The sequence below is a fragment of the Muntiacus reevesi genome, chromosome 9, assembly GCF_963930625.1.
Source record: "Muntiacus reevesi chromosome 9, mMunRee1.1, whole genome shotgun sequence".
In the NCBI taxonomy this organism is placed as follows: domain Eukaryota; kingdom Metazoa; phylum Chordata; class Mammalia; order Artiodactyla; family Cervidae; genus Muntiacus; species Muntiacus reevesi.
Window position 1 is genome coordinate 32,901,752 of NC_089257.1, and position 13,377 is coordinate 32,915,128.

The 13,377-nt window shown below is 41.2% G+C and overlaps 1 protein-coding gene across 2 annotated transcripts in view; it reads left to right on the forward strand.

Moving 5' to 3' along the window:
• BDNF (brain derived neurotrophic factor) overlaps positions 1-12,969 on the forward strand; it is a 37,084-nt gene extending 24,115 nt beyond the window's left edge. For both annotated transcript variants that reach the window (XM_065945315.1, XM_065945314.1), the window contains exon 2: positions 11,488-12,969. In XM_065945315.1, coding sequence (XP_065801387.1) covers positions 11,509-12,261 — 753 coding nt within the window. In that variant the 5' untranslated portion in view covers positions 11,488-11,508 and the 3' untranslated portion in view covers positions 12,262-12,969. The remainder of the gene's footprint in view (positions 1-11,487) is intronic.
• Positions 12,970-13,377: the final 408 nt, after the last annotated feature.

Here is a 13,377-nt window from a genome sequence, read left to right on the forward strand (position 1 = left end):
GTCCAGCAGCACCCGGAGAGCAGCCTGTCCATGTGACCTTGCCACTTCTGAAGGAAGAGCTGAAATAGGACAGACGGGTCTTAACTTTCTTCTCTGCTTTTCTTTTTTTTTCCAATTGTAATTGTTCTGGCATGTTCCCAGTCTCCGCATTGTGGCAAACTTCTTAAAGGGAGATTTTCTTTATCCTCTGGTTTGAGTTACTGCATGTTCTCCCCTTAGGGACGGAGAATGCAGTTGTATTACCCTTGCATTTTTTTTTAGATAGAGCCTGCTCCTTCCTGGATCCAGAAACCTGAAAGAAGATCCGAGTTCTGTGCTTTTACAACAGCCCCCGTCAGGAGGTGTGTCTTGTTTGGGGAGCCAGTCCCTTGACCATGCTGACATCTCTGTCAACTCTGGGGGCTCAAGGTGGATCTGCCTGGGAAAACAGGGTTCTGTGGCATCTCAGCCCCACCCATTCGCCACGATGTCAGGGTTCTCCGTGTGAGTCATTTGCATTTGTACCGGTGAACTTGGTGACTTCTTGGGCTTTGGAAATTAGCCATCTTTTCAGTCCTTTGTAAAAAAAAAAAAAAAAAGCCTGAACAGTGGACCAGTCTCCAGTTCTCTTTATGAAACTACTCCATCAACTTCCTGATGATGTCACTGAACTCAAATTTTTTTTCTTTTTTTTAGAAATCTTTTCTTTTTTCTTTAAATCATTTTTGGTGCTTCAGTCTTGAAAGAAATGATCCTAGATGTTGGAACTCAATTGAGGAATTGGGTTGCTGCCGGGTATCTTATTGAAATAAAGACCGACTTGGGTTGTGGAGGGGATTTTGATGCTTTATACTTTCGAGTTTGACTATTGGCTGCTGCTGCTGTTGTTTCTGTTTTGTTCGTGTGTTTTGGCCTCACCACTTGGCTTGCAGGATCTTAAGTTCCCCGAGCAGGGATTGAACCCTGAGGTTGAGCCTCAGCAGTGAAAGTGAGGAATCCTAACCACTGGATTGCCAGGGAATTCCATGTTGTAGTTTTCTTTTGTGAGTTTTTGTTTTAATTTCATAGTACTTGGTAGGAGAGAGCTGGATCTGTTTGTTTTAGGACAAGCCTAGAAGTAAGAAATATCCATTGAGTGGGTGAGTCTGTTCTTTCTGCCTCTGTTCCATTATTTCAAGACAGAAAGAACTCAGAAGGATCAGAGACATCTGGCTGAAAGTATGTGCCTGGAAATCTACTAGCTGCTCTAACTAGTCATATCATTTCCAGTGTCATCCTGATTGAGTCAGTGGTGTTAGGGTTGCAATGATGAGGGAAGCCAATTTTGCTTGTCCATGCCTTGTAGCATTGAGATAAAAATTAGTGACTGAGTGGACGTCCAGATTTAGGTCAGTAGTACTCTATAAATTTTCATTCAGCCTGTCACATTTATAGGTATCCGGCACTTTATGGCATAAACACAATAGTGGAAAAGCCAGTTGACATAAAGGGAACCCAGATTTTACTTAACATTACAAAAGCTAAACTACTTTCCCACCTAATAAATGTCCAAATAAAACAAGCTGAACCAAAGATACTTAAGTTGATGTTAACCCTGTCATTTCTGTGTCTTATCAATGAGTCCAGTGCTTCTCGACTTTTAGTTAAGTATAAGAATCACCTTGAAGTGTATGAGCCTTGTTGAAATGCAGATTCTGATTGAGTGGATGTGTGGATGGGATGGAGGAGGGGAAGCTGAGAGTCTGCTTTTCTTATTAGCTCCCAGGTTTTGCTAATGCTATAAGCCCATGGATTCCACTTTGGGAAGCAAGACTTCATTTAATTTCAGCCCGTGGAAACTAATCCCATACCTACATTTCCTAAAACTTATTTCTGGCTCCACAGGTTTTTCCTTCTGTTGTAACAGACTGGAATTGCATTAATACACTTAGCTTATAAATGTAGCACTAAAAAAATTATCTGAAGTTTGAGACTTTGGGTTGCATGAAATAAATTTTATAATTAAATTTTTTCTGTAAATTCAAAGCCTGTGTGATTAAATATAACTTAAATGTCTATGTTATAATGACATTTGTATCTCCTTATTTCCTATTTCCACAGTCATTTCCCTTTGTAGGATAATTTTCCCTATGATTTCACAGGATTTGTAGAGATCAACACTTATCAACACTTGGTAATTTTTTCAGGCCCTTCCTTACACAGTGGGTTACTAAAACTTTACAGCACCAGGTAGACAGTGCTTCATAATCAGTAATAATATTACTGTCTACCCTGTGTGGAAATTTGATAAATAATTCCTTGCTTTTGACCACTTAATAGTCAGAACATTATTAAATATGAACTTTATTTTAGTTCATTATGACAAATTCCACCAGAAATTCTAAGGAAAACAAAATCCTATTAATAATTAAAGAGGTTAGTTTTTTTAATTGAATGTTAATGGCCATTTGGTTCTTATAATCTAATAATTGGTAGTTTTTTTTAAAAAGCATTTTTTAAAGAATCTCCTTACTTGATATGCACGTGACTTGCATATGCTTGAGACTTCTTTATTAGAGGCCAGAGACGGGCCCTGTTGGGGCAGGATGAGGGGTCAGAGCCTGGGTAGGACTGCAGGCTCTGGGAGCTCTGCCTTTCAGGGATGCTCCCTTGGTCCTAGGAGAACTGCAGGTTTCCCAGGGCAGTAATGATGGAAGCACTTGGAGGGCTTCACATGGTGACAGCTGTGCCTGGGGTTAGACTGCCAGGTGGGATGTTCTCTGCCCAGACTTGGTTCATCTGCCAGGCATTTTCTGTCTCATACTCCCAAATACATTCCATCATTGTCACTCACTCTAAGTCTCACTGCTCTTACTTTAATTGGGCTCAGTCACTTCACTCCTGTCCAGCTCTTTGCGACCCTTTGGACTGCAGTCCACCAGGCTCCTCTGCTCATGGGATTTTCCAGGCAAGGATACTGGAGTGGGTTGCCATGACCTCCTCCAGGGTGTCTTCCTGGCCCAGGGATAGAATCTGAGCCTCCTCCATCTTCTGCATTGCAGGCGGATTCTTCACCTGCTGAGCCACCAGGGACCGCTCCTCACTTTAACTGCACCTCCCTACTTGAATTGTGCCTCCCTAAAAACCACGCAAATATTGCCAACACAAAGGGGATGGAGTCATTTAGCATGTGTGAGGACGTAGTTTGTGCAAGGTACTGTACAAATTGCGTTAATTCAGAAAATGCCTAATCCTTAGCCTGATGGAGAATATGATCTAGTTTGACTCCTGGATATGGTAGGTCTCCAACCAGTAGAAAAAAAATCATTTTTCAGAAATAGGGTGGGCAATAGAAAGAGTGACTAGAAGATCAGAGTTATATGGCTTTCTATCAAAGGAGTATGTACATCTATGTATTAAACTTATGCTTCAGGGAAATACACTTTCTTTCCATGGTACTCACATGTATGTGTCACTCCGGGGGTTTGAACTAAGAACCAGCAGTTTCTCTGGCACTCCTGGTGAGGCTAAGTAATGTCTCCAGGTGTCACTCATCACCATGGGCATCCTCAGGGATCAGAGAGTAGTGTGAAGGATTGTGTTTTTTAGGAAGCATAATCAGGCGCTCTTGGACATAAACTACGTTTTGGTTAAAACACTACACTATTAAAGGAACTTTCTTCACAGCTTTGGAACATATACATTATCAGATATCATTTACTGAAATATTTATTACTTTCAATTGATTGGTCATTCAAGTAAGTAGGTGAGCATCTGAGCTTTTCCCTCTCTATTTTATTTGTGGATTCCAACGACCCATTATTTTAGTTAAGAAATGTGAGGTGTTTCTGTTTTTAAGTCTTCTTGGCTAAGCAACATGTACCTAATGGGCAAATGATACAAAAATAATGCAGTGGGATGGAAGAATCTAGTCCCTGTAGGCGAAAGCCTGGTTTTCCCTTGGAATCTGAGATTCTGACCTTGTTCTATCAGGAGACCCACAGCAAGTGGACGAGTTGATTAAAAACTCTGGTTCTCTTTCCTCTTAGATGAAATGGGGATAATTATAGTTACCTGCACCTCTAGGGTCCTATGAGTCTTAATTACTTAATATTTGCAAAGCGTTTAGAGATCTTTGAATTAAAAGTGCTGAGCAGTAGAACCCAAGTTCACTGTAATCATAATTGGAAAGAGAGTTTATATTCTCGCCTTCCTTCCATCTCCCTCTGCTCTGTTCTTTTGGCCAAGACAAACATGGTTTGTGGCTTCCACCTAGCTCTACATACTTTTCTCTAACCCCTTTGCTTTTGGCAACTTAAACCTAAAAATACATACATAGAATAAGTTGAAAGATATGTCCAGGCTCTTAACCCCTACTCCACAGGTACTCCTTTAGATTTATTTTCAAAGCTCAATAGCCACTAAGAATAAGATCAATCAATTAACTTTTCTCTTCCAGTGTATCATTTCTTTCAGGTTCTCCTACACATGGTGATAAACTGAATCTCAAAGCATTCCTCCCACTCAGAAACTCTGGTTGATTCTTCCATGCTTGTTTGGGAGGTTCCAAACTCTTTAGCATCACCCTAAGAGTCTTTCAAAACCTGTCAGTCATTCACTCTTATTCCTCACTATTCTAGAACTCTTCTCTCCAGAAATGTTGTTGTTCAGTTGCTAAGTTGTGTTCGACTCTTTGCAGCCCCATGAACTGCAGCACACCAGGCTTCCCTGTCCTTCACTATTTCCCTGAGTTTGTTCAAACTCATCTCCACTGAGTCAGTGATGCCAACCAACCATCTCATCCTCTGTTGCCCCCTTCTCCTCTGGCCCTCAATTTTTCCCAGCATCAGGGTCTTTTCAAATGAGTCATCTCTTTGCATCAGGTGGCCAAAGTATTGGAGCTTCAGCACCAGTCCTTCCAATGAATATTCAGGGTTGATTTCCTTTAGTTTTGATCTCCTTGCAGTCAAAGGTACTTATAAGAGTTTTCTCCAGCACCACAGTTTGAAAACATTAATTCTTTGGCACTCAGACTTCTTTATGGTCCAATTCTCACATCCATACATGACTACTGGTAAAACCATAGCTTTGACCATATAGACCTTTGTCAGCAAAGTGATGTCTCTGCTTTTTGATACACTGTCTCGTTTGTCACAGCTTTTCTTCCAAGGAGCAAGCATCTTTTAATTTTGTGGCTGCAGTCACCACCCGCAGCGATTTTGGAGTCCAAGAAAACTGTTTTCACTGTGTTCCCATCTTTGTGCCATGAAGTGATGGAACCAGATGCCGTGATCTTAGTTTTTTGAATGATGGATTTTAAGCCAGGTTTTTCACTCCTCTTGCACCTTCATCAAGAAGCTCTTTCATTCCTCTTCACTTTCTGTCATGAGGGTGGTATCATCTGCATATCTGAGGTTGTTGATATTTCTCCCTGCAATCTTGATTCCAGCTTGTGAGTCATCCAGCCCCGCATTTCGTATGATGTACTCTGCATATAAGTTAAATAAGCAGGGTGACAATATACAGCCTTGATGTACTCCTTTCCTGATTTTGAACCAGACTGTTGTTCTATGTCCAGTTGTAACTGTTGCTTCTTGTCCTGCATGCAGGTTTCTCAGGAGGCAGGTAAGAAATGTACTCCATGCCTCTAACCCAGCTGCTGTCCATCCAGTGAGGTCTTTTCTGGATACATTTAAATCCTTTCTATCCTTTGATATCTTGTTCACAAAGTATTCCTCATTTTCTAGCTAGAAGTAACCTGTTTCTCTTTATAGAATTGTGCCTGTAATTTCCTGGCTCATTTCTACCTTTATATCTTAGTTACTTTACATATATGTCCTACTTCACTCCTAGACTATGAAGCTTGAAAACAGATCCATGTCTGATGAATGAACAACAACAGTAAGCCTAATCTATGCATGGAATGAAACTGGATACAAATGAAAGATTATTGATACTGACTTGCAGGATTTTGTTAAGGTGGCTCTTAATTGATTTGCATCACATATGTTAGAAATTAAATATTAATTGATAATTTTGCCAACATTACCATTATTCTTGTTGCTTATAGAGCTAACATGAGCAAGTATATCTTTAAACTGTATTTTCTTTGGCTACATGCTCATGGACAAAACTCAGAGGGGTTGGGGAACAAACAAAACTTTGTAGTGTTCTCCCTGTATGCCTGGATTATCCATATTGTTGTTTGGTTCCCCTTCTTAGCTCTGGCATGAAAGCTTGGCTCCAGCATGCGTAAATTTTTGCAAAGCTTTCTTCTAGAGGAGGACTGAATTGTCTGAAATTCCATCTGCTGAACTAATCAAGCCTTAAAATTGAAGGGTCTTGAAGGTCAAAATATCATCTTAATGGTTCTGCCTTTAGAAAGTTGGACTCCGAGATATATACAACCAGAGAAAACTGTGTCCACACTTGATAAGCTGCCTCTTTGACCACTTTTCAGAGCACTGCCTCTCCTCCCTGCAGTTAAATATTTTAAATTAAAAAAATATTTAGAACATATATCCTGATGGTAAAAATGTAGACAGTGAGACAAGTAGCCTTTTATTAATAGCTTTATGATGTCTGATAGGTTCCTTAACCTCTCTGAACAGTAACTGTCTCCTCTGTGTAATGTGGATAATAACACCTGTTCTGTCTCCTTGTAACAGTCAAATGCTGGTTGTGGATGTTCTGTAGTCTTTTAGACAAATATAAGCTATTGCTACAGCATGCTGTCATGGATATTCATCTGGTTGAATGTTTAAAACTTGTGAGTCAGGCTTAAAAGCAAACCTCATTTCTATTTCGTTAATTTTCTTTTTAGCCCTGTGCACTATGTTTAATTTTTCAAGAATGGGGCTAAAAACAACTTGCCTAGCATTTTATAAATGTGATTGAGTTGATTGTTGTAAGGCTTGGAACAGAATTAGCAGCAGTGAATTTTGTTGTGTATAAATAGATATATAGACTAACAATCTACTTAGTAATTTTGCATAGCCTCTTTTATCTCTTGCATAATAAAGCCTCATCTGAAGAAATTGTCAGAGAAGAAAACTGTCATGGAAGCACTTACTTAACCTTTTATGATTTCCTAATACAGTATATAGAATTACCCATTAAAGAGGTAAATAGAAGAAAGGACATTAAAAGACTGAAAGTTCTCATTTTTGTATAATTATTATTACTGCCCCCCTTTCAAGTCTTCTCTTAGAAACAGCTACACAGAAAGTAGCTGGAGCAGTTAGTGTGTTGTAGTATTATTTGTTTTTTAAAATTATTACTCAAGTAAAATTTTATCCTATTAGAGAAACTCCATGGCTGATAATTACCATCTATCAAATACTTTAGAGCTTATAATTTGGGATTAACACAACCTGTACTTGACCTAATAATTTCAGTGAGTTCACTGGTATGTGCCATGTGGAAAGACTTCCTATGAAAATGATGTCAGAACTATGTTTTCTCATGATTTAATAAAACTGTCAGTAAGTTTTGACTGAGTACTACTATTTTATTCAGTGTTAAGCATTACGGGGGAATCACCTATGATTCAGCGAGCTTATCATCCAACTGAAGAGTGGCCATAATTAACAAACACTGTTAACAATTAACAAATGAGTACGGAATGAAGTACTAAATGAGACGTCATGTGGAATCTTAGAGGCAAAGAAGGTCAGTGTGTGCTGGAGGAATTAGAGAAGGTGGCATGTATGATTTGGTGCTTGAAGTGGGTCATGAAGAATAAGCAAGATTTAGTCAGAGAAAAAAGAATTTGCCAGAAGAAGAAAGAAACAAGTCACTTCCAGGTAATGATGTATGTGGGGCTCCCAAGGACACTGGCTTGATCAGAGCAGAAGTGATGGAGCTCTGAGTAACATAAGAAAGTCAGCTAAGTAGGATGACGCCAGGCTTTGGAAGGTGTTGAATACCAAGTAAAAAAAGGCTGGATTTGATCTGGTGGAATAAATAGTCATTGCAAGTCTTCATATAAGAGCCTCAGATGAGAGGTTAGTCAGACAGTGGTCATCAGAGTTAAGTGGAGCAGAAAGGATGTCCTGTACATTGAAGGGGATGAGAGGATTATAGTCAAAATAAGATGGTGAGGGCTGTGCCGAGATAGTGGCAGTGGGATGGAGAAAATAGGATGGACAGGAGACACATTTTAGAAAACGAGCAGGATTTCTTCATTGACTGGATTTAAAGGCTCTGAAAGAAATACATTATCAGGATTGATTCCAAGATTTTTAACCTGCAGCCTGGGTGGTCCAAACTATCAAGAAACCATTGTCAGAAACAGAAGAGTTAGAAAGGAACGTTGTTCCTACAGGAAGTATTGGCCTTATAAGCCAGCAGGCAGTTAGCTTTATAGAAATGGGAGGGGGGGGGAGCGGGATGGGAAGGGGCTGCCTCTGGGGGTTGGGCTTTATCACCAGGTAGGTTAATTGCTGAATGTCTGCAGATGTTCTGCTCTAAGGAAGGCCCATGTTTGGGCTGAGGGTGAAAGCCAAATTATATTTACTCAGATGCCATTTGTTCCTATGGAGTACTTGCTTGTGGAACTGATGAGAAAGTGATATATGAAGTGCTAACTACTTTTATAAGCAAAAAGGTTTTAATAAAAAGACAAATGAGACAAGTGAAAAGCAGTAACTTTACAGTGTCAGCTTCTTTAAGCTAAGTATAGAAAAAAGGATCATTTAAAGGCTCAGTATGATAGTGATAATAAAATAATTTTCCAACTGTATAGTTTAAGATATCTCAGTACCTTGGGCCATTTTAAGCAGCGAGTGTGGGCACTTAGTAAACACTTACTAAACTTACCCATTTTGTTAATTCTAAGATGCACATTTTCTTATTCATTTTTTTAAACATCTCTGAATTGGGTCGTGTCTTACAGTTAATGTCATTTTATTGTCATGGGCTGTGCAGCAGCTGCAACATAGTTGTCATTGCCTTAACCAAGTTATTTTGCTTAATTTTCTTTTTTATATATGCACAAAAGTTATCTATGATAAAATATGTCCAAATAAGTCTAAAAGAGCTCTCTTCCGTTCTAAGTGGTACTGAGAGCAATAGTTTATCTGGCTGCATTTTTTGGTATCCTAGTGGTACCTAGAATGATGTGTCTTATAAGGATGGTATCTTAGATTTCATGAAATATGGTATTAAAAGATAGCTCAGGGACTTTTCTGGTGGTCCAGTGGTTAAGACTCTACACTCCCATTTTGGGCACCCAGGTTCGATCCCTGGCCAGAGAACTAGATCCCATAAGCTGCAGCTAGGACCTGGCACAGCCAAAATAAATTAAAAAAAGAAAAAAGGGTAGCTCATCACAGCAAATCCCAGCCAGTATGGTACAGAGGGCAGGAGTAAAATATTCTAAATTTGTCTTTTTTCAGTGACCTGCATTTGAGGTCCCCCTTGGGTTGCTTTAATTTGGACAGGGAACTCTAGGAGAAAGGGTTTTCATTCAGTGTGTAAATACCGCCTGCCAGGAATAGAAATCTCCTTGGAGGATCCAGTTCTTTGATGGTGCAGAATCCAGAACCTTTCCAAAAGTTCAGGTATTAGCAGGATGGATATCTGTGTTTTCTTTTCCAAACCATTGTGTCTGTGCTAATCTGAGATTGTGCACTCCAAGTAGCTCCAAGCATGCTTGCTATTTGCACAAAGCAAGAGTGAATCTGCAAGGAAATTGCTTGGTGTCTGGGGACAGTAATTAAGTCTCATAGTAGTAGAAACTGTGATTTCAATAAAAGTGGAGAACAGACACCTTGGTTCCTTATGCCCAGAGTTTCAGCTCTTTCTGCAGTATGACCTACTGACTGGAGGTAGGCCACCTTCCCTGGCAAGTGACACTTCATGGGCAGACAGGCAATCCCCTTTCCTACTGATTGACACAGTATAACAGCTATAGCATATGAGTGTCTTGTTGTAAGTCCTTGCTCCAGAACTGAGGAGTAGGAGTGAGTTAGAGTGTCCAGGTGGGGGGGAGGATGCTTCTCGTTACCACTCAGGGACGCGATGCCTCAGGTAAGTGACTCTGACGTCCTCCACCATCCGATGGTAACCTTGTGTCTGTAGGTATGTTCTCACTTGTTTGCTCATTCTAATTGGCTTCCCAGAGCATGCTTGTAGAGAGAGAGTCAAATTTAGAGTATAGCTACCCTCTGGCAAACAGGAAAAGATTAATTTTATGGTGTGCTCTTAAGGGACTTCCCAGAAAACTTCAAAAGCCCAGAAAGAATCACCAGCTGCCTGTACCAAAATGTATACAATGCCACTAGGCCTTTTAAAGGCACGATCAGCTCAGGGCTTGCGTGTATCCACACGTGCGCATAGGCCACATTCCAGTAAAAAGAGAGGCTGCGCTCTCCTAGATGAGTCTGCACATGAGCCAGAAAAGCAGAGGGGCAAGGGGCCAGGGGAGTTAGTAGAGATAACACATGGATGCGCATATGGCAGGCGTTGGAATCCGCCTTCCAAGCTTTTCGATGCTTCCTTCTTCAGCTCTCTCTTAAGCAGACATGTTGCTTTTATGATATCAGCCCCAGGCATAGACACGTCATTACAATCAACATGTCGAAAATGATTTCTGTTTGGGAATAAGCAAAACTTGCATTCATTACGGCCACCCAAAGTGTAGTAAGGAAAACCAGTCGAAAGACACTAGAACTTGACTTGGGAGCCCTGAGTCCTAACAGAAACTTTCTTCATGATGGGAGGCAAGTCCTCCGTGGCCTTTGGTTCTTTATCAGTAAAACTGGATGGCTTGATGAAATGATCTTTCTCTGTTTTGTGTGTTTTTTTTTTTTTTTTGGCCATGCCACACAGCTTTGGGGATCTCGGTTTCCCGACCAGGGACTAAACCCAGGCCACAGCAGTGAAACTGCCAAATCCTAACTACTAGACCACCAAGGAGGTCCCTCCTTTCTTCCAGTGTATCATCTCCACGGGAGGAAAGAGAGTCAATGGGAAGACTCCTTGTAGCTCCCTGACTCGTTTTTTCATTCAGGCCTGGATGGTCCATAGCTCGAAAGACCCACTCAGACCCCCGAGGCCACTACTGGTCCCATCACACATTCCTGCCTGAGAGCCATGTTGCTGAGTTGAGGGGAAAAAATTAGGATTACCCCTGCAGTTGTTGCTTGGTAACATTTTTGATGTTGTGTTTCTTGTGACAGCCTGAGCAGAGATCATTAAAAATTAAACTTACAAAGCTGCTCAAGCAGGAGGAAGGAAGCACTCTCAAAGCCATAGTTTTTTGTTCACTTGCACGGGAGCCATCTAATCTAGGGTTTCCATGCTCAACCTTGGGGCCAGGGCTGCGCAGCTCTGGTTTATATTAAATCCCACTGCACACACCGCTGACATTAACCCATGCCTGGTGCAGCTGCAAGTTTATCACCAACACAGCAGAAACCCTGACCCTGCAGAATGGCCTGGACTTACAATCAGATGGCTGCCTTGCCTCCCAGCAAAAGAAAGCCCTAAATCGTCTTGTGTCCTGTTTCTGCTCTCTCCCTACAGTTCCACCAGGTGAGAAGAGTGATGACCATCCTTTTCCTTACTATGGTTATTTCATACTTCGGTTGCATGAAGGCTGCCCCCATGAAAGAAGCCAACCTCCGAGCACAAGGCAGCTTGGCCTACCCAGGTGTGCGGACCCATGGGACTCTGGAGAGCATGAATGGGCCCAAGGTGGGTCCAAGAGGCCTGACGTCCTCGTCGTCCTTGGCTGACACTTTTGAACACGTGATCGAAGAGCTGTTGGACGAGGACCAGAAAGTTCGGCCCAGCGAGGAAAACAATAAAGACGCGGACATGTACACCTCCCGGGTGATGCTCAGCAGTCAAGTGCCTTTGGAGCCCCCTCTCCTCTTCCTGCTGGAGGAATACAAAAATTACCTGGATGCCGCGAACATGTCCATGAGGGTCCGGCGCCACTCGGACCCCGCCCGCCGCGGGGAGCTGAGCGTGTGTGACAGCATCAGCGAGTGGGTGACCGCAGCGGATAAAAAGACTGCCGTGGACATGTCGGGCGGGACGGTCACGGTCCTTGAAAAGGTCCCCGTCTCGAAAGGCCAGCTGAAGCAGTACTTCTACGAGACCAAGTGCAATCCCATGGGTTACACGAAGGAGGGCTGCAGGGGCATAGACAAGAGGCACTGGAATTCGCAGTGCCGAACTACGCAGTCGTACGTGCGGGCCCTCACCATGGATAGCAAAAAGCGCATTGGCTGGCGGTTCATACGGATAGACACTTCGTGTGTGTGTACACTGACCATTAAGAGGGGAAGATAGTGGCTTTATGTTGTATAGATTATATGGAGACAAAAATGATCTATTTGTATATATACATAACAGGGTAAATTATTCAGTTAAGAAAAAAAAATAATTTTATGAACTGCATGTATAAATGAAGTTTATACAGTACAGTGGTTCTACAATCTATTTATTGGACATTTCCATGACCAGAAGGGAAACAGTCATTTTTTGCGCACAACTTTAAAAAGTCTGCTTTACATTCCTCAATGTTGTGGTTTGTTGCCGTTGCCAAGAATTGAAAAACGTAAAAAAAAAAAAAAAAAAAAAAGTTTAAAAAATACTACTAATAAATTGCATGCTGCTTTAATTGTGAATTGATAACAAACTGTCCTCTTTCAGAAAACAGACAAAAAAAAAAAAGAGAAAGAAAAAAAAAGTCTAACAAAAATTTGAACCAAAACATTCCGTTTACATTTTAGACAGTAAGTATCTTCGTTCTTGTTAGTACTCTATCTGTTTTACTGCTTTTAACTTCTGATAGCGTTGGAATTAAAACAATGTCAAGGTGCTGTTGTCATCGCTTTACTGGCTTAGGGGATCGGGGATGGGAGGGGTATATTTTTGTTTGTTTTGTGTTTTTTTTGTTTGTTTTGTTTTGTTTTTTAGTTCCCACAGGGTGTAGGGATGGGGAAAGAATTCCTTCCATCTATATTCTGGTTGATAAAAGATTCACTTGTCTGTTGCAGAGATGTTGGCAGTATCAATCAGATGACTGGAAAGTGAATAAAATTATGACAAATAAATGAAGTGCTCACTCCACTTCCCATGGCGCACCACTTAGGCGCCCGCTCACCCTCTGGGCCTTGGTTGGTGGGTGAGGGTCGGGGGGAATCTTCTTTGATCAGAACGATCTTCATTTACTCTGAGCACATTCTTTCCCCCCCACCCCCTCTGGTCCCCTCCTTGTTTTGTTTTCTCTTAAGGGAAAAAAACCAGTTGCACGCTCTGAAGTAATTTACCACTGCTGCAAATGAGTAGGCACGTTTTGTCACACCGTGGCACTCATAAGCCTAGAGAATGATGATTTCTTTCTTTTCTTTCTTTCTTTTTTTTTTTAAAGAGGAGAGAAAAACAACAAAAAATAACTCAAAA